Source organism: Aethalodelphis obliquidens, unplaced genomic scaffold (assembly GCF_003676395.1).
Source record: "Aethalodelphis obliquidens isolate GAN/ISIS:26980383/991018 unplaced genomic scaffold, ASM367639v1 scaffold17, whole genome shotgun sequence".
NCBI classification, from domain to species: Eukaryota; Metazoa; Chordata; class Mammalia; order Artiodactyla; family Delphinidae; genus Aethalodelphis; species Aethalodelphis obliquidens.
In genome coordinates, this window is record NW_020837961.1 from 19,077,358 (window position 1) to 19,096,727 (window position 19,370).

A 19,370-nucleotide genomic window follows, 5' to 3' on the forward strand; every position below is an offset into this window, starting at 1 on the left:
GAGCTCTCAAGGCAGGGAGAGAGAGCTCTCCTGATGCATTTAGACTCAGTGACGATCAAAATTAGAATGAAATATCAAGTCCTGTCAGTTTTTCTGGGTTGTCAAGTAATTGAGTCACACAAACTTTTTTAAACCCAGTATTCCTGCATTTCAAGCAGAGAAGCCAATATGTTGCTTCATCCTTCTAAGCTACCATCATATAACCATACAACTACGAGGCCAGGAACTGGTCTCAGATTGTTAAGAGTGTATCAGGAAGAGGAAAAGATGAAGATCCAAAATCATTATGTGATGGGAAAGAAACTTCTGGAATCCTTGAGCTCATATCCACCTCAGTATTTACTAATGCTAATACTAACAATATAATACTGTATGCCTGGCACACAGCAGGGCTTAGTAAATACTTGTTGAATGAACAAATTAGTACGTGAATGAATGAACCCCTCACTTGTCTTCACAGTAATTTTTAAAACCAATTGCAAAACCTGTTCATAGTAGTAACCTAAACAAAATGATATAAAAGCAAAACAAGTATAAAAGCAAAAGAAGATGAAGTATACACAAGAATGTTTCAAATATGGCAACTGGACAAATATCCCAAGAGAACAATGTAAATATTTAAAGATTAAAAGGGTGGTTTGAGTTTAACAATTGGGAGGCCATTTCTGACCCTGAAACCAGTGAACAGTCCCATTAACTTTCCCCTTCAGGAGCGACCGCACAACGTCAAGGAATTGGTGATTTAAATGCTCCACTCTGGCAGCAGGAGCGGCAAAGTGGGAGTGACCATGGGCATCGCTTCCAGGTTTGTTCCTGACGCAACAATGGAACTACCCAACCGCTGTTACAAGGAACTTGCATACCACTTCCAAACCGCCTGGCTCTTGCACAACATATATATGTGCTCAATCACCCCCTACCAACTTTCTTTTTCCCAATTAATTTCCTCTTTAAAGTTTACTCATGATTATTTCACCATGATAAAAGAGTTTTCTAAGGTTTGAGCAAAGAACATTCTAGAAAGATGATCTTCTAAGGTGTAAAAGGTGGCTAATCAAGTGATCCCAGCTCTGTTTCCCCAAGATTTGTTCTTCCATTTTTCCTGCAGATTTCCTTACAGTTCTTACTGAAGCCATTATGGTGCTGATGCAGTCCCTCCCACAATGTACACAGGCGTGCACACACACACGTGCTTATACACATTCTCAAAGCTCTTCCTTAAGAGCAGACAAAGAGAGCCTTTCCTGGATATATTATTTAAAGGAGAAAGATGCTTTATTTTATGATATATTGATAAGGGAAAAAACAGATTATTACAAAGCAATATGTATAGAATGATACCACTGCTCTAAATAAGGTTAAATAAAATCTGGAGATATGGTGCAAGAGGGTTCCCTTTTCTCCACACCCTCTCCAGCATTTACTGTTTGTAGATTTTTTGATGATGGCCATTCTGACCAGTGTGAGGTGATACCTCATTGTAGTTTTGATTTGCATCACATTAGTGATGTTGAGCATCCTTTCATGTGTTTGTTGGCAGTCTGTGTATCTTCTTTGGAGAAATGTCTATTTACGTCTTCTGCCCATTTTTGGATTGGGTTGTTTGTTTTTTTCATATTGAGCTGCATGAGCTTCTTGTAAATTTTAGAGACTAATCTTTTGTCAGTTGCTTCATTTGCAAATATTTTCTTCATTGCAGCTCTATTTACAATAGCTAGGACATGGAAGCAACCTAAGTGTCCATCGACAGATGAATGGATAAAGAAGATGTGGCACATATACACAATGGAATATTACTCTGCCATAAAAAGAAACGAAAGTGAGTTATTTGTAGTGAGGTGGGTGGACCTAGAGTCTGTCATACAGAGTGAAGTAAGTCAGAAAGAGAAAAACAAATACAGTATGCTAACACATATATATGGAATCTTAAAAAAAAAATGGTTCTGAAGAACTTAGGGGGAGAACAGGAATAAAGAGGCACACGTAGAGAATGGGCTTAAGGACACAGGGAGGGGGAAGGGTAAGCTGGGACGAAGTGAGAGAGTGGCATGGACATATATACACTACCAAATGTAAAATAGATAGCTAGTGGGAAGCAGCCACGTAGTACAGGGAGAGCAGCTCGGTGCTTTGTGTCCACCTAGAGGGGTGGGATAGGGAGGGTGGAACGGAGATGCAAGAGGGAGGAGATATGGGGTATATGTATATGTATAACTGATTCACTTTGTTATACAGCAGAAACTAACACACCATTGTAAAGCAATTATACTCCAATACAGATGTTAAAAAAAAAATCTGGAGATAACATGCTTCAAAATGTTAACAGTGTTTACCTCTGGTGGTGAAATTATGAAAGATTTTTTTGTTTTTTCCTTTCTGCTTCTCTGTATTTGCTAAAGTTTTAGGCAATATGCATGTATTCCTATTTTAATTAAGAAAATAAAGTTAAATCATGAGGGTTTTCCAATCTTTGTACAGGTTCCTCCAAACACAATTAAGACAGGCTGGAATTTTTTTTAAATTTTTACTAAAGAAAAAGAAATTTTAAAAGCTGTGATACACTCTTTAAAAGAGGTTTACAACATTTTCTGATGACCACAGCTACTGACAAGGTTCTCAGCCCTGCCCCCCCTCTACGTGCAGTTTCCAAGGCTCTCTCACCCCCAGAAGCCTGGTGTGGTGTCAGAGCACAAGTAATCTGGATTTTTGACTTCATGATCCTGACCTGGCTCCAGGGGTTGGGGCCACTCTGCTTTCCATCACCAGCAAGATAGTCCCCTAGGCCTCCTCCCTTTTGCTGCCAAGACCAAAAGGTCTTTTGGCCTTGCTTCTCGCCAAGGGCTCCCCACTAAGTCCCCTGGGAGATAAAGTGTGGAAGGCTTGCCTCTTCTCCAACTCAAGGCTGGGGCAGATGCCACAAGAAGTGAGCTCATCCTCAAAGTCATCTAACCTCTGCGTACGTGGAATGACCTTGTCCATCACAGACCCAATCATATCACAACCCTTTGGCACAGTGGTTCTCAAAGTGCAGTCCAAGGACACCCCCCCGCCCCGCCCAGGGGTTACCAAGACTCTGCCAGAGAAAATGCAAGGTCAACATGATTTTCATAATAATTCTAAAACTGCATTTTCCTTTTTCACTCTCATTCTTTCATGAGTGAACAATGGATATTCCAGAGGCTAAATGACATGTCACAACAGATGGAACACAGAAGCACATATGAGAATTCAACTATCTTCTACTAAGCCAGACATTAGAGATTTGCAAAAATGTAAGACAATGCCATTCTCCTCACTAATTTCTTGTCATGGTAAATAGTTATTTTTCATTTGAAAAACAAGGTTAACGTGACATGGCCTTATTACTGTTATTTTTTACATGTTAAACAAATATTTTAAATTTTTCTTAACATTAATTTCTATAATGGTAGATATCAATAGATATAAACCACATGTACTTTAGTATATTGGGGTCCTCAATAATTTTTAAGAGTAAAAAAGGGTCCTGAGACCAACAGGTTTGGCCTAGAGCATAAGAATGACAGATGGGCCCTTGCATTTAACTGACAAGTTGGGAACTTCTAACTAACCTTACCCAATACATGTCTCATCTTGTTTATCCTTACTCACCCCACACACAAGACTATTTCTACTGAAATATTGCTGTTGTCAATCTTCTGCTCAAACTGGCCCCCAACACACACGCCAAAAAAAATCTTTCCTTCTGCCAAGAGTCTAAAGACCTAACACTGAAGAATTATCTGTCCCCAACCTTCCTTCCTCCTTTTGCCCTCCACCAAAGCATCCTTAAACTCTCTGTTTTAACCAAGCAGTTCCAATGCCTTGTATTTTACCTTCACTCTGACTTTGCATGCCCCATGAGCCCTACCTAGAATTCTGAGATACCTCCTCTCAAAGTATCCAACTTCTGTCTGTCCTATATTTGGCCCCACTGCCTCTACTTAATATTGCTATGCTCTCCAGATTCCCCTACCCATAGAATTTACATGTTTAGCACTTACCGTGTGCTTCCTCGTATTACCATCTGCTCGTGAAAATGGATATCTCTTTAATAAGATCATGAACATCTAGAGAGGAAGGATGTATTATTTCATATCTTCCTCAACTCCTAGCAAGCTTCAGACACATAAGTCACTCAACTTATAACAATCACTAACATGACAGATTAAGGAAAGCGCAGGGAATGAAAGAAGATTAGAAACTAGCACATAGTGACTGAATATAATTCTGTGAAATACAAATTGATAACCTGAGACTTATTTACTAGGAACTCTGAAGAATCAAATTTTCTAGTCACAAGTTGCCTTGTTCATTCTATAAAACTTACCCGGCATCAATTCAGTAGAGCCCTGATACTACAAATAAACTAATACTGACATCAATGTTTCCAAGTTGCCATAAAAATTACAGCTATGGGCTATGGAGAAAATCTGAGTCTAAATTATGACCAAAGAACTCTAAAAATTTCAGAAATTAGAAGGAATAAAAACTTAATTATTTCCTTCTGCTGATATGACACACAGGTTCAATTTTAACATACTATTTCTTTTCTACTATTTTTTTATTAATGTGTCTGCATCAAATAAATGGATTGCTGGCTTACTTTGAACTAAATGAGACATCTAGGTTGACTGAAATAATTTTAGAAGTTATATTGGTGTAAAATTTCTTGTAAAAGGTTAAAGTTATTCATTCATTTAACAAATATTTCCTGAATACCTACTATATGCTAGACACTATGCTAGTTACAGGAATAAAGAAAGTGACTGAGATAATAAACCCAGTCCCTAACCTCACAATAGATATCACAGACTAGTACAGGGTTCAGATTTTTTTTAAATAGTAATTACAGTATGGCTCAGTAAGTGCTAGGGTAGGATCCATGAATGTGAAGAAGACAGAATAACTAACCTACCCTAAAGGAATGGGATTGTCCAAGGATTCCTGGAGAAAACAACATCTAAGATGAGATGTGAAGAAAAACGGAGAAATAAAGTTGGAGAAATATGGGGGGTAAGGGTAGGTACTGCAGGGCCTTAAATACCAGGCAAGAAGTTTAGATTTTATTCTAACAGTAATTAGAAGCCATTTGAAGATGGTGAAATGATCAGTTTCACGTAATTGGGATATAAATTTGGCAGCAATGTGAAAGATAGGACACGGGGCAGCACGGAATGCCATGGGCAGCATAACACCAGGCACAAACAGAATGCAAGATCTGTATCTAATTAAATCTCACAACAATCCCATAAAGTAGATAAAATGATCCCCCCTACACTAAAGAGAACACTGGAATTTAGAGATATTAAGTAAGCAGTATTTAAGCTATTGTGACACGACTTACGCACGTTTGAAATGGGAAGTAGAGATAGAGAGCACTCGAATAACATCCCGTTTTTCAGCTTAGTCAGCGGAGTGGATGGTGACACTGATCAATGAGACTGACAAGACAGGATTACAATAAGTCCTCTACATACGAACCTTCAAGTTGCGAACTTTCAAAGATGCGAAAGTGCATTCGCATGTCCAATCACATAAGTTAGTTCACGTGTCTGGCGTACATTGTCATGTGCGCGCATCCTCTACAAGTGGTTGTGCTTTTGTGTACTTTACTGTACAGGACTGTATAGAGTACAGTAGTACAGTATCCTTATTTCAAGCCCAGGATGTCCAGAAGCAAGCATAAAAGCAGCAGTGATGTAGCTGGTACTGCTAAGAAGCGCCAAGCGATGACAATGGAAACAAAAGTGAAAATAATTGAGGGAGTGGAGTGAGGCTACAAGATGGTAGATGTTGCGCATTCTAATAACACTGAACTCCCTGCTGTGCAACACAAGGAGCTTACTAATGAAGACCTGACGGAACTGGAGGCCCAGAGAAAGGACAAAGAGAGATGAGAGGAAGAAGTAACTGAAGAACCGAAGAGATTCACAACACGGGAAATGGGAAGGGGATTTTCTTTATTTGAGGAGGCACTGTTAGTTTTTAAGGCACAGGACCCAAAGTTAGAATGGTGCACGAAGGTTGCAGCAGCCGTTCAAAATGCAATCCAGTGCTACCATGTCATCAGTGACGAGAAAAAAAGAGCTACTACCCAGACATCACTGGATCGCTTTTTCAAGAGGGTAGATAGAATTGAATCCAACAAGGAACCAGAACCTGTGGCCTCAGTGTCAGACGTGAGTGAAATTGCAGCTTGCCCTCCGTCTCCTGTTGCTGACGATCCTTCAGCTCTACCATCTCCCACCTCCTCTCTCTCCTCCAGTCAGTGACTCTTCTTGCCTGTTCACTGGATGCCAGCCCCTAATGCCAGCTGTTGTACTGTACTACTGTATTTTTCAAGGTACTGTAAGATTAAAAATGTTTTCTTTATTTTGTGTGTTTGTTGGTTTTTTTATGTATTATTTGTGTGAAAAGTATACTATATAGCCGATTGTGTTACTTGGGTACCTAGGCTAACTCTATTGGACTTACGAACAAATTAGACTTACAAACGTGCTCCTGGAATAGTACTCATTTGTATGTAGGGGACTTACTGTACCAGAAGGTGTTGATGGAGAAAGGATGGAGTTGATGAGTTCCATTTGGGACAGGTTTAGACCTGCTGAGTTGGAGAGGGGAGAGAGTTAGACATCAGTCGGCAACCAGGATGTGCATGGCTAAGCCTCAGGAGAGGAATGTGAACCAACCCAACCTAAGCAGAAAGCACCCACAGACAGGTGATAACTGCAGCCAGAGGAGCGACTGAGGTTGCACAGAGAGAGTGTGCAAAATCAGAAGGAAGAGTGCTTAGGATAGAACCCCAAGGAACACCGATATTTAAAGGATGAGCAAAAGACACTGAAATTGAAAAGAAGCAGCCAGAGAGGTAAGAAAACCAAACCAAGGTAGACACAGCTGTGGGCAAGGAGAGGATGTGTGTCAAGTAGGATGTGTTCAACACTGTCGAAATTAACACAGAGGTAAAGCCTGAGAATCTCTCATTGTATTTAGCAATAAGAAGGTCTGGGTGACGTCCTATAGAGCAATTTTAAGGAAGTATTGGGGACAGAGCCATACCGCAATGTGCTGAGGAGTGTCTGGAAGGTGAGATAATGGAATAGACTTCATACATGTCCACCACCCAGTTATATAAAGAAAGTAAGGCACGAAGACCATGGGATATTCAGGGGATTCATAGCACAGGGGCCACGCTAAGGCAGCACCTGCCTAAAACCAGCACAATGGAGAACTGAGGATTCAAAATTGGCACCTCTGTTCTCCCAGTCAAATTTGCACCTGGTGACTTCTGCCAAAGACTTCTTTGTGCCTCAGTTTCTGGGGAAACTGCTATGTCCCAATTCTCTCACACAACACTGTTTGGAGTATCAAATGTCAATGATCAGGAAATAACATTGCAAGGTTGAAAAATAGCTTGTGAAGAAATTAATAATCTTGTTTTAGAGCTAGACCTCACTATTGCAGAGACAGCTCCAGCAGGAAAAATAGTAATAATAATTTTTTTTCTTGTTTTCCTGAAACAAAAGAAATCTCAGCAGAAAATACCTTCCTGCTTTCAATGATTGTACTGTTCCCAGTGGCTTCAGGAAACTAGCATCAGTTCTACTCTGACACTGAGGCACTTGGATGACATCTGAGGCACTAAGATTTTTGGAAAATAAACCAGCCCCTCCGTGGGAGGATATTCTTCGGTATATGTGGAGCAACAGTGGAGAGACAGCCTGGGTTTTGAAGTCTAGTCACTCTGGACTGGAATCCTCACTCTGCCACTTCTGAGCTATGACTCTGAGGGAGGTATTCAACCTCGCTGAGACTGGGTTTCCTCATGGGAATACCTAGAGTACTCACCCTGTGAGAATAAGAGGCTTAATGGGATGGTATATAAGAAGGTACTGAGCACAATGCCTGGTACATGATAAGTACTCCATAAATGTTAACTATCACTACTATTAGGATAGGACCTGCTCCCTCTGCTGGAGTGAAGGTCCTACCTGAACATTTACTTAAAGGGCATTCATCCCAAGATTAGGGACAGAGCCAGTGTCTAGACTTTCTCAAAAGATGTGTAGGTAAAGTAACCAAAGAATATACATGAATTCTGAGATCCCTGCTCCTAAAGAAAACTGCAGAGCATCATGATTTGATATTCAAACTCAAGTACCTGGTATCATCAGTAGGGTGCATCCCTTAACAGAAGGGTCCATGTGTTTTCTAGCATATGTGTTCAATATTCATTTAAAGCAGGATCTGTTACCCAACTCAGAATCATCTTACTGATTTTACCTCTCTCGTTTGAAGTTTGGACTAACTTCTCTTTCCCTGTCCCTGAAGAGACACATCCCTGACTTATCATAGTCAGACCAAAGTGGCTCCTGTCCTCTTACCTGCCTCCCAACTAATAAGGTCACAGCTGAATGTGGAGGACCCTGGGTTCTTCTGGCCTGCAAAACTCATACAGAGGTCCTGAGGTAAATCTAAATTTAAAAGCACAATTACAGGGCTTCCCTGGTAGCGCAGTGGTTGAGAGTCCACCTGCCGATGCAGGGGACACGGGTTCGTGCCCCGGTCCGGGAAGATCCCACATGCTGCGGAGCGGCTGGGCCCGTGAGCCATGGCCGCTGAGCCTGCGCGTCCGGAGCCTGTGCTCCGCAACGGGAGAGGCCACAACAGTGAGAGCCCCGCGTACCGCAAAAAAAAAAAAAAAAAAAAAAAACACAATTACATCAATTTCTACAAGTATAATATGGATTTCCAATCATTCACATTTCAGTATTGATGTAAAATTTGGACAAAAATAATAAAACAAAGCCAACTCCTAAATATAGCCTCAGAAGTCCTCTGGGAGGACCTAAGGTTTACATTTTCAGGAGTTCACATTTTTCAGGAGTTTATTACTAGTGCTTGATGAAAGGGGGGAAGAGACAAATGGTAAAAGCCTTTCTCAAGATGAGTCACCACTGAAACCAAAGTCACTGGACTGATGTATTTCTCACTGAACTTTTTATTTCATTAATCCTCGCTGTCTTTTTATAGCCTTGCTTTCCTCAAAGTTGAGTAACCCTAAGGTGCTCAGGCCTCCAGTGAAAGACAATTTTGTTAAGGGTAGTTAAGCTATTGTTAAGCTATATCAACTAATACAGTATTATAATATAATAACTATGCATTGAGCATACAGTTTGAGCCAGGCATGATGCTAAGTATTTTATATGCATTGTCTTTCTTGTTATTATTTTTTTAAGTAATACAGGTAATGGGAAAAAACAGATTAGTTGTTTGAGTTACTACATGTAATACACATAGTAGTAAATATAGAAGTGCCTAAAATACAGCGATACTCAGTAATTATTATTATTGTTCTTATATTTTCGTTCACAACCATCCTATGAGTAAGGTTCATTTTTTCAATTCAAAGATGTGAAAACTGAGGATTAAAGAGGCTAAGTCATTTGTCTGTGATTCCCAGCTAATAAGTGATTAGAATTTCAGCACAGGTCTGTTTAAACTCCAAGGACAAATTGTTAACCATTATGTTGTATTCCTACTACAGTTAGAGACCTAAGAAGCCCATTGAATATACCAATGACAAGTGTATTATTTTTAAATAGGTTCAAAAATAGAACTAAAACAGAACTAAAGTCTTAGAGGCCTTATCAATGCTCACTTGGTTTTTTTATTTCTCTAACTATTTAGTTAAGTATGAAAAAAGTCAAGGTATTAAATATTTGGACTTCAAAGGCATAATACTACTTTTCAGGTTAACACCTTTGATCTAGATTCACAGATTTTTGTTTTTGTTCTCCTTAAGCTTCAGGCCAAGAAAAACAACAGAGGACTTTTGGAAGGAGACAGAAACCAAACTAAACAAGGCTCCATTCTGAAGATTTTCTATGTTCCCACATCCCATCATCACAAAGGTAATTCAGTGATAGTTTCATTTCTTTATAAAATAAACCTCAAGGCTCGGCAAACCCATTTGGCTCCTGAAACAGACAACTGGGAATAGTTTGAGAATAAATTAATTAGTTTCAATTACAAACAGGAATCCTACCATCATCTGAAGTTGGAAATGGGAACACTCTCTGAAAACTACAAGTTTCTTAGGTTGTCTAGAGTTTAGTAACATTCTTTTTTTTTAAATAAATTGCATTGTAAATGATCCTAATATTAACTGTGTGCACTTAGTAATATGGACAGTCGCTTGAGGACATGCCACTGTGAATCCAAATAACTGGCAAACTCTTGTTACCAATCACATCAGGCTACCCTCATTAGGGGGTTGCTTTTCTTTACCCTGAGGAATGCCATTCCTTCTCAACTTCAGGCCTGTTTTCCATGCCTATTTACATTCCTATTTTCCTCCCCCGACCTCTACTACCACCAAAAGAAATTTAACATAGAGGTTTCAAATGTATATTGAATTTAAAGAAAAAACTCTTAAACTGCAGTCATAGTTGAGAAGCAATGGGTTCTTATGATGGGGAAAAGAAGTCCCTGACCATCAACATCTCCCAATGTGGACATCACCTGGAAACAGAGAGATGGTGTGAACCATGGAAAGCATAGAAGCTGAAAATCTCCCACCCAGCTACTCTACTTTGAATATCTCTAGAGAGAAATAAAGATCTATCTCAATGAAGGGGAAAAGTTTACCACTCCCTCTCCTGGTAACTGTGTGAGAGCTCAAACTCCCATCTAGCAGCAATGAGATTCTAAGAGTTAGTAATTCTGTTAGAGTTAGTACTCTGTTAGGGTTAGTAATTCTGTTAAAGTAATCTGCTCACCTACTCTTCCCTCATTGCTTCAACTCATTCCCTAGCACCGATGCACAGTCCGCTTTCTCCAGTGTTGTGCAGTCAGCAATGCAGCTGCTTCACAGGCATGAAAAAGGAGGACTTACAGGATTAAGAGGAACAAACTATTATGTATAAAATAAGCTACAAGGATGTATTGTACAACACAGGAAATACAGCCAATATTTTATAATAACTATAAATAGAGTATAATAAAAGTTGTGAATCACTGTATTGTACACCTGTAACTTATATAATACTGCACATCAACTATACGTCAATTAAAAAAGAAAAAAGAGGGGCTTCCCTGGTGGCACAGTGGTTGAGAGTCCGCCTGCCGATGCAGGGAACACGAGTTCATGCCCCGGTCTGGGAAGATTCCACATGCCGCGGAGCGGCTAGTCCCGTGAGCCATGGCCGCTGAGCCTGCGCGTCCGGAGCCTGTGCTCCGCAACGGGAGAGGTCACGGCAGTGAGACGCCCGCGTACCGCAAAAAAAAAAAAAAAAAGAAAAGAAAAGAAAAAAGATAATTAACATGTTTAAAAAAAAAAAAAAAAGGATTATCTGCCAGAGAGAAGATGGCAGAATTTGTTTTTTTAAAAAGGAGGACTTACATTCTAAACTGCCTGAAGAGAGAGTGAATTCATTGGCAGAATTCTTCTAGAGTAAAAGTGAGAACAGGACTGAAAAATTTAACACTAGACATGGATGTTTCTCCCATTACCTGCAGTCTATCCATAGAAGAAAGAAGAAGCTGATTAATATGCCTTTCTCCAGGAAAACTTCTGAAACTCAGAATTAGGAAAACTATTGTTGTCAAAATATTTTCTCCAAGAAAAATTCATTATATAAGAAAGAATTAAAGAAATTTTCATTCTATAAAAGAGAATTCATGTAACCCACAAGAAAATTCCTCTTGTGATTAACAGCACAGACACATTTGGCACAAGCAGATGTTCATCCAGTAAGTATTTTAAAAACCAAAACAAACAAGCAAAATCCTCCAAAAGGAGAATTGACTGACTTGTAACTCCTCCACAAGGTGTTTCCCAGAAGCCTCCCACAGAACATGGCTCCCAAAAGTATTTGTTTGGCAATTAATCGCACACAGCCTAGTGATACGTCTTGTAATATTTCTTTCAGTGATTACTTAACTACTGAAGTTTTGCCTTGCATACTTTTCACAAGTTTCCACCTCCTTTCTTCTTCTTTTTTTTTTTTTTGCCGTACGCGGGTCTCTCACTGTTGCGGCCTTCTCCCGTTACGGAGCACAGGCTCCGGACGCGCAGGCTCAGCGGCCATGGGTCACGGGCCCAACCGCTCCGCGGCATGTGGGATCCTTCCGGACCAGGGCACGAACCGGCGTCCCCTGCATCGGCAGGCGGACTCCCAACCACTGCGCCACCAGGGAAGCCCTCCACCTTATTTCTTAGATTATAAGCTCTCTGAGGACAAGGACCTGTTATCATCATTGTAGTTTCTGTAGTCTTAATACTGTTCCCTTAACATGACTAAGCAATGGAGCTACATAAGCGAATGATGATTTGTAACTTCTACTCATAGATCAAAATCTGAGATTAACAGTCGCCCTGGCTAGGGAGAGTATGATTTTCTAAACTATAATTCAAAAAATCCACTCTAGGATTTAGGACTGCCTGAGGTTTTACCACTTCCTGTGTGATTTTGGTCAAGTACTTAATCTCTCAGCATCACATATTTCTCATGTGTAAAATTAAGTTAATAATGGTATCTGTATCACAGGATTGTTGTGATTTTGAAATGCGTTAATACAGATAAAGTGGTTAAGAGTTATGTCGCACAGGAAAAATCCAATAAATCCTAGATATAATTATGTTATGGACAAAAGGGTCTATGTGACTCCTAGGGTAGTGGGTAAAGATGCAAGTTTGGGAGTTAGAGATGGAAAGAATGAAGGGTATTTTCTCATATGGGTCCCAATCATCCCTGGCATGAAAGCAAACTAAGCTCTTGACGTCACAGTTAAATGAATTATGAGTGTCTCTCATTTTCCTAAAACCTTCTGGAAACAATGATCACACTGTACACAGTCAACTTAAATGAGAGTGATATAATATATCAAAATAGATCCACTGTCTTGAAGGAAAAGCCACCGGAGACCTAAGCACAACCTGGCCCTTCGGTCCGGCCTTTCCTGCCAGTTTCTCACCTGAACGAGCAGGTTGGAAGGCATTCCTAGAAGATTTACCCCCCCATTTCTCAGAATATAAAGGAAAAAAAAAAAAAAAAAGAGGGAGAGAGATGCTCTTTCTCCCCTCCTTCCATGATCAGTGCTTCCCAGAACCTCCCTCATCTAATGCACCGTTAACCCCCCAACCCAAGAAAAAGTACACTGAGCAACAACAAGCTATGCGCACAACATGCATGTAATGACCACACACATACACCCCTTCTGTTTGCTACAGACCGCTAGCCTGGCCATCCATTGAAGTAAGCCAAGAGTTACCTCACTGCCTCTCCCTCTGGCATCCTTGGGCCATAAACTAATGAAAGGAAAGATCTAACAATAGTTAAATGACTGACTGCTACAGGCAAAAGACTGAAGTAGAAAATATCTACCTTTGGGGCTTCTGCCTACTCTTCAGTCACGGCTGCTCTTCCAGAAGAAGGCAGAGCTTTTATGTACCTCCTGACGGCCTCCAGGATCAAGCAATCATTACATCTCCTACAAACCACTGCAGTTTCCTCCTCAGCTCCTCTCTGGACCCACTCCGACACTTTCCACACCCTCATGCAGATGAATTTTCCAAAAACACAAGCCTGATCCCATTCCATTGTCTCTGAAATTCTTTAATCAGACATATCCTTGTATCGTGCATTATAGTTACACGTGCACATGTCATACGTCTACCTATTAACTGTAAAGTCATGTGAGGGCTCAAATTGCCTTACTCATATTAAACCATCTTCACTCATTCATTCAAAAATATATATAATGAATACATGTTATGTACCAGGCACTACACTAGCCCCTAGAGAGATGAGTCAGATCAATCCCTTCAATCTGTTCAAAATCATATTGGGTGTGTGTGTTGGGGTCGAGGAGAAGCCATATAAACAGAAATTTATAATATGTATAAAATTATGTCCATATTATAATTGCAATATATAATATGTTATGATTTCATAGGCACCAATTAATATAGGGTCACATAAAAAGGGGCTCCTACTAAACCCCTGAGCAGGCTAAGAAAGGCTTCTCGGAAGAAGTCATGTCTAAACTGATACCTAAAACATAAGCACACATATATGGCGAACCAGGAACTACCGGCAGTCCATGAAGACTGGAATAATAGCAAAGGATAAAGCTTGAGAAATATACAGGAATCAGATCATAAAAAGGCTTAAGCCACATTAAAGTGTTTAAAGTTTATCTTGAAGGCATTTAATTGTTTTAATAAAATGAGCAATATGATTAGATTTGTACTTTTAAGGGAGCACTCTAATCAGAGTATAGTAGTTATTTGAAATATTTGTTGAATACATGAATAGCTAAGTGTCGTTAGCATAATAAAAAATTTCAAGAATTCAAAAAGACAGCAAATCAGTGGTGGTTGTGATGCCCCAGAAAGGTTTTATGGAGTTTAGCTGGGTTTTTTTAAAATTTAAGATTTTGATAGGGCAATTCAAGGAAAAATAGGACATTGCAGTTGGAAACAGGAAGGGTGCAAGGAAGATGATGAGGTAGAAAAGTGGTTGAGTAGAAGTATAAGTGATTTCATAGAAGAATGAATAATTTAATTGAGTGAGTGCTAGGTCTGGGCAGGCAGCTTAACGTCTCAGGGTCAACCTTGCGGTGCAGAGCCTCAGAAGTCAGCCTTCAGATTTAGATTTCACCAGCCAAGAGACAGTTCATGGAGGAGATCTGAAAGAAGAGAGGCATACTCCAAGTATTGCTTTAGGAAGATTGAAGGTGAATTGAAAGGGATTTAAAAACAAAGTTCAGGCAACCTGTGAAAGAAAAAAAGAAGATGCGCTGCAGGATACGTATCAAATGAAAAAATAAAGTTAGGAGAGAGAAGCAAAAGTCTTAAGGTTGAGTGATGGTGGGAAACAAAGGTTGCCGCACATGCCAACCTGCCACACCCACACCCACATCTCCATCACGCCCACTAAGCCTCCTCAGGAGACTGAGTTATTTAAATGGAGCCATTTCCACTGCAGCTTAGTGTGATCATTTAGAGGTGAGGTGTTCTGAAGGAGAAATTAAGAGAAAAGACCACTTGGAGAATGAGAAAGGAACATCTGAACAAACAAAAGGTGGCACTGATCCCATTCTTAAATCCCCTAAATTAATCACTCAGGGCATTCACTCAGCTGGGGCTTCCCTTTGTATTTTAGAAACTCCCTGAGATACAGCAGACTTACACTCAGTCATGGGCCCCAGAGACCCCTTTAGATAAAAGAACTCCCTCCTCTCACTTGTTTGGGTTGCTTCTTCTACCTGCTCTTTGTACCCTCAGAAACCATAAGAAGCAAAACAGTAAACTCAGTTATTCTATTGTTTCCAGTTTGAACTCAGGTCACTTTGATATCCCAAAGCAACAAGTTCTTTTAATAGTACTTAAGGACACTGAAAAAATACTAGAAGACCTTCCAAAATTGTCTCAATTTTTAGTACAATAGTCCTATTACATGGGAAAAGCTGACCTAAGCCCTCATCCAAAGGAACAATGTCATCTGTAAACAGATATCATAGAAGATTCAATAAATCCCTGGCCCAAAGAAATTAATTCTATCTTTTCAACCTTCTGCAAAGTCAGAAAATCAAGCTTTTCACATATATTATTATTCTACTTTGCTGCAGGTAAAGAAACTAAAATTGCATTCTTTAAGGTATGGAGATATTAACAGCCCTAAATTTTCCTCCAAACTGGATGACTTCCTACTGGAGCAGAAATAAATGTCAGCAAATTAATAGATTCTTCTGGAATGGCATTTCATTCGACACCATTTAACTGATGATTGGTGTTTTCATTAGGACTTTTTAGAACATCCAACAGATGTTCGCTAGGTCTGATTAAGTGATAAATTTTCCACGGCTTCCCTTTATTTCCAAACCATGGGCTTCTTCCCATCTCTTTTTGATGCCCACAGAGGCCATAATGAGGGTGGTTAAATATGCAAACAGAAGAGTGAGAAACAAGGTGCCAACATACTTATAATTTACCTACTGAGGTGTCCTACTTACTCATAAACTGGGACTCATACTGCTAATAAACTTAAGCAATTTTCCTAAATTATTTAGGTATATTTTCCGGTGTCTTTGCCAAGGCGTGGCTCAGCGGTCTATTGTCCCTTCATAATTCATTAACACCTCCAGACATTGCGTGGCTCAGCGGTCATTTGTTCCTTTATAATTCATCAACACCTCCAGACATTGCAACATAAGGAGATAATTTAAGTCAAAACAATGTGTGGGCTACAGATACGCAGCTGCAAGTCAAGTCCCCAAGCTTCTTTCCAAGCATATGACCGCCCCTACTCCTACCTAGAAATGCTTTAGTCAGGTCAGCTGTTTCCCCCACTTGAAGAGACTGCAGCTCGACAGAAAATACTTAGGAAGTTGTTTGCTTTATTCTCTAAAATATCAGTATAACATGGGGTCATTTCAGTTTTTCCAATGTATCATTTTTTAGACATTGAACCAACTGTAATGCCATGCCAGAACTGGATCTATAGTTTACTAAAGAACATGCATAAGCGGACCACAAAACCCTTCTAGATCAAAGGGAGGTCACTTTGATCCCTCACGGCATCAGAGCCTTATACTTCTTGAATATTGCATGTTTTAAATGAGGTAAGATATTTCTAACAAAAAGAATGCCAAACTATAATGTTATTAACAAGGAATTTATCTGATTAAAGTTTCCCTAACTGTAATCTAAGGTTAAATACATCGGGAAATGCTAGATTTCCAAGAGTGGAGTATAGTATGCAGCATTTCCCAAGCATCTTGGACCACAAAAACTTTTTGTAACACAAACTAATATCACACAGAAGTGACAATACAGAAAATACTGAACACTGCCATTCATCATCAGTTGTCACTGGAACCAGAGCAGAAGGAAAAAAAAAATCAAAGCACTGAGTAAACAGTTTTTTAAAAGTAGAGAGAGTTTGGGGGAGGATGCCAAAAGCACACTTCGCTTACTTCACAATTTTAAGAAATAATCATAGAATATTTATGACGGAAATAACGAAGAATGTATAATATCATCCTTTTTGCAGTTTACTAGCAGGTATGGTCTTAATTGCTCCCAGGTAACTCATGGTGACCCTTAAATTTTAGGAATTACCAAATGCCTGTATAATACTGTGAATATGTCCTAAGATAGGTTTGTTTGTTCGTTTTTGAATGAATGAATGAAAATTCGAATCAAACCCTTGACCTGACAGATGACTAAAAGCTATGGCTTTAAACCCAGTTCGACCCACCGACTGGATGCTTGATCTTTGTCTCAGGGCCCCCCTCGGCCTCCCCATCTCTATACAGTAGGCCCTTCAGACCCAAATGCCTCGGGTAACGTACACCAGAAAGACACAACTACATTACATCTCGATAGCAGTCGTTACCCACCGAGCTACTGTTAACGAGGGTGGCCTGTGAGCCACTGTCTCTGCCGGGAAGACTTCAGGACGCCATTCCTATCTAAAACGCCATTCCTATCTAAGATGCTTCCCGCTCTCGACTACTTCATAAACTTTTGCATAAAACCTTATAACCACAAGCGTCTGAGGACTCAGTTCATCGGGCATAAAACTGCAATTTCTGGCTTCCTCGTCACCGCCAGCACTTTAACCCCGGCCAGAGAGCCAGGTCTAGTGAAAAGCAGGACCCGCCTCACACTGGAGAAACGTAACGAAATTCTTTCTCCAGCACTTTTCCCCATTAAACAGCGTTCCTGGGCAAATGGACGTCTCCGGAAACCCCGGCGGGGAAGGGCGGCCGGGCCCGCGCCCTACCTGGTTGAAGTGCAGCTGCCCGGGCTCGGGGTCGCCCTCCACAGGGGCGGCTCCCAGCTGCTCCAACAAGCGCCCGAGCTGCGCCGCCGACAGGCTCAGGTTCGCGCCGAACACGCTCAGCACATCCTCGCTGAAGGCGAGCGCGGGCCCCGCCGCCTCCCCTCCGAGGCCGGCGGCCGCCAGGAGCAAGAGCCCAGCCACCGCCCGGCCCGGGGCCATCCTGGCCGGGGCTGCCCCTCGCGGGCCTGAAACGGACTGGAGCGCACAGGGAAGCGCCGGGCGCACCCGAGTCGGTGCCCAAGGGCGCGGGTCAGGCGTCGGCGCCGGTCCGAGTCAGCGGTGGCGCGGGGCGCCCTTGGTCCTCCGCCGCCTTCGAAAGAGCAGCAGCCCGCGACCTGCCGGGCATTGAAGTGGCGGTGCCGCTGGGGGTGGGGAGCGATAGACAGAGCGGGCCCCCGGGCCTCCTGGAGAGCCTGAGATAAAGAGGACAAAGGGGGACAGAGATAAAGGCCACCCGGCTACCGCCGGCCGTCCCCGGGAGCACTGCGAGGCCGGAGCCCTCGAACGCCCGGCCGGGCATGGGGCCAACTGCCCCGGAGCCGGGTTCGCAAACGTCCCAGGATTAGCGTGCAGTGTGATGACACATGTTCTTTCCGGATAGAAAGCCCTACACCGCGCCACTTCTTAGGAAGAACTTAAAGTACATGGGCTGTAGAACCCCACCTCCTCTTCTTTCTTTCTGCTTAATTCCCTCACAGCAAACTTAGAAGGGGTGAGACGTGTAGCCCCCAGGAAGCTGCAGGAAATGGCCCCTCCGGTGTCCTGGGGTTTGAGTGTCTAAACGGGACCCTCCCTCTCCCAGATCTCTTCTCTGCAATGGCAAGCTAGTAGGTTAGCTAGCCTGCTAAGCTCTCACCTCGTCTGTTTGTTTCTCCGTCTGTTTATGTCCACGTGAGTCAGTCTCTCTCTCTCTCTCTCTCTCTCTCTCTCTAACACTATCCCAGGCAAGTCCGCTGTGAAACTCCGAGATCCTGCCCTGCGCTCTTTACTGATAACTGGAGGCTCTGTCCCCGCCTCCCTGCAGCACGTGGTGACACATTCTCCGGCCTGAACTCCCGCGCGCGTCCACGCCGGGGCGCACAGCCTCTGGCCGTCTCTCCTGGCTGCCGTGGCGCATTCCCACCCTCGGCAGAGCCAGCTCCCCGCCGTCCCCCCTGGGGGTTACCTGAATACCACCTCCTGGTCCGTATTCCTAGCCTCCTTTCTGGTCTCGATGGTCTCTTTGTTAGCTTGTTGAAACCAACTTCCTGGAATAGAGTCTGGAACCCTTTGCATTGTCTAAGAGATTAGCAGGAATTGGTTTTTTGTCTTACTTAACATCAGGAGAAAAGGGAAACCAAATCTGTAGCGGTGGTGGCGAGCTCTCTGAGCCGGCACTGCTCAAGCCGGCCCTTCCTGACGCCGCAAGGGATATCCGCAGATCAGAATGAATGTTTGTTTGTTCAGATGAGGGTTCAAGAAAAGCTGACTTAGGTGTGAGGTCAGCAAGCTTGT

At 41.9% G+C, this 19,370-nt stretch overlaps 1 protein-coding gene across 1 annotated transcript in view; it reads right to left on the reverse strand.

Moving 5' to 3' along the window:
* Window positions 1–18,870, reverse strand: part of SLC39A8 (solute carrier family 39 member 8) — a 73,101-nt gene extending 54,231 nt beyond the window's left edge. The window contains exons 1-2 of the mRNA XM_027117010.1: window positions 18,733–18,870; window positions 17,817–18,289 (exon numbers count right to left, since the gene is read on the reverse strand). Of these exons, the coding sequence (XP_026972811.1) occupies window positions 17,817–18,035 (219 nt within the window). The 5' untranslated portion in view covers window positions 18,036–18,289; window positions 18,733–18,870. The remainder of the gene's footprint in view (window positions 1–17,816; window positions 18,290–18,732) is intronic.
* Window positions 18,871–19,370: the final 500 nt, after the last annotated feature.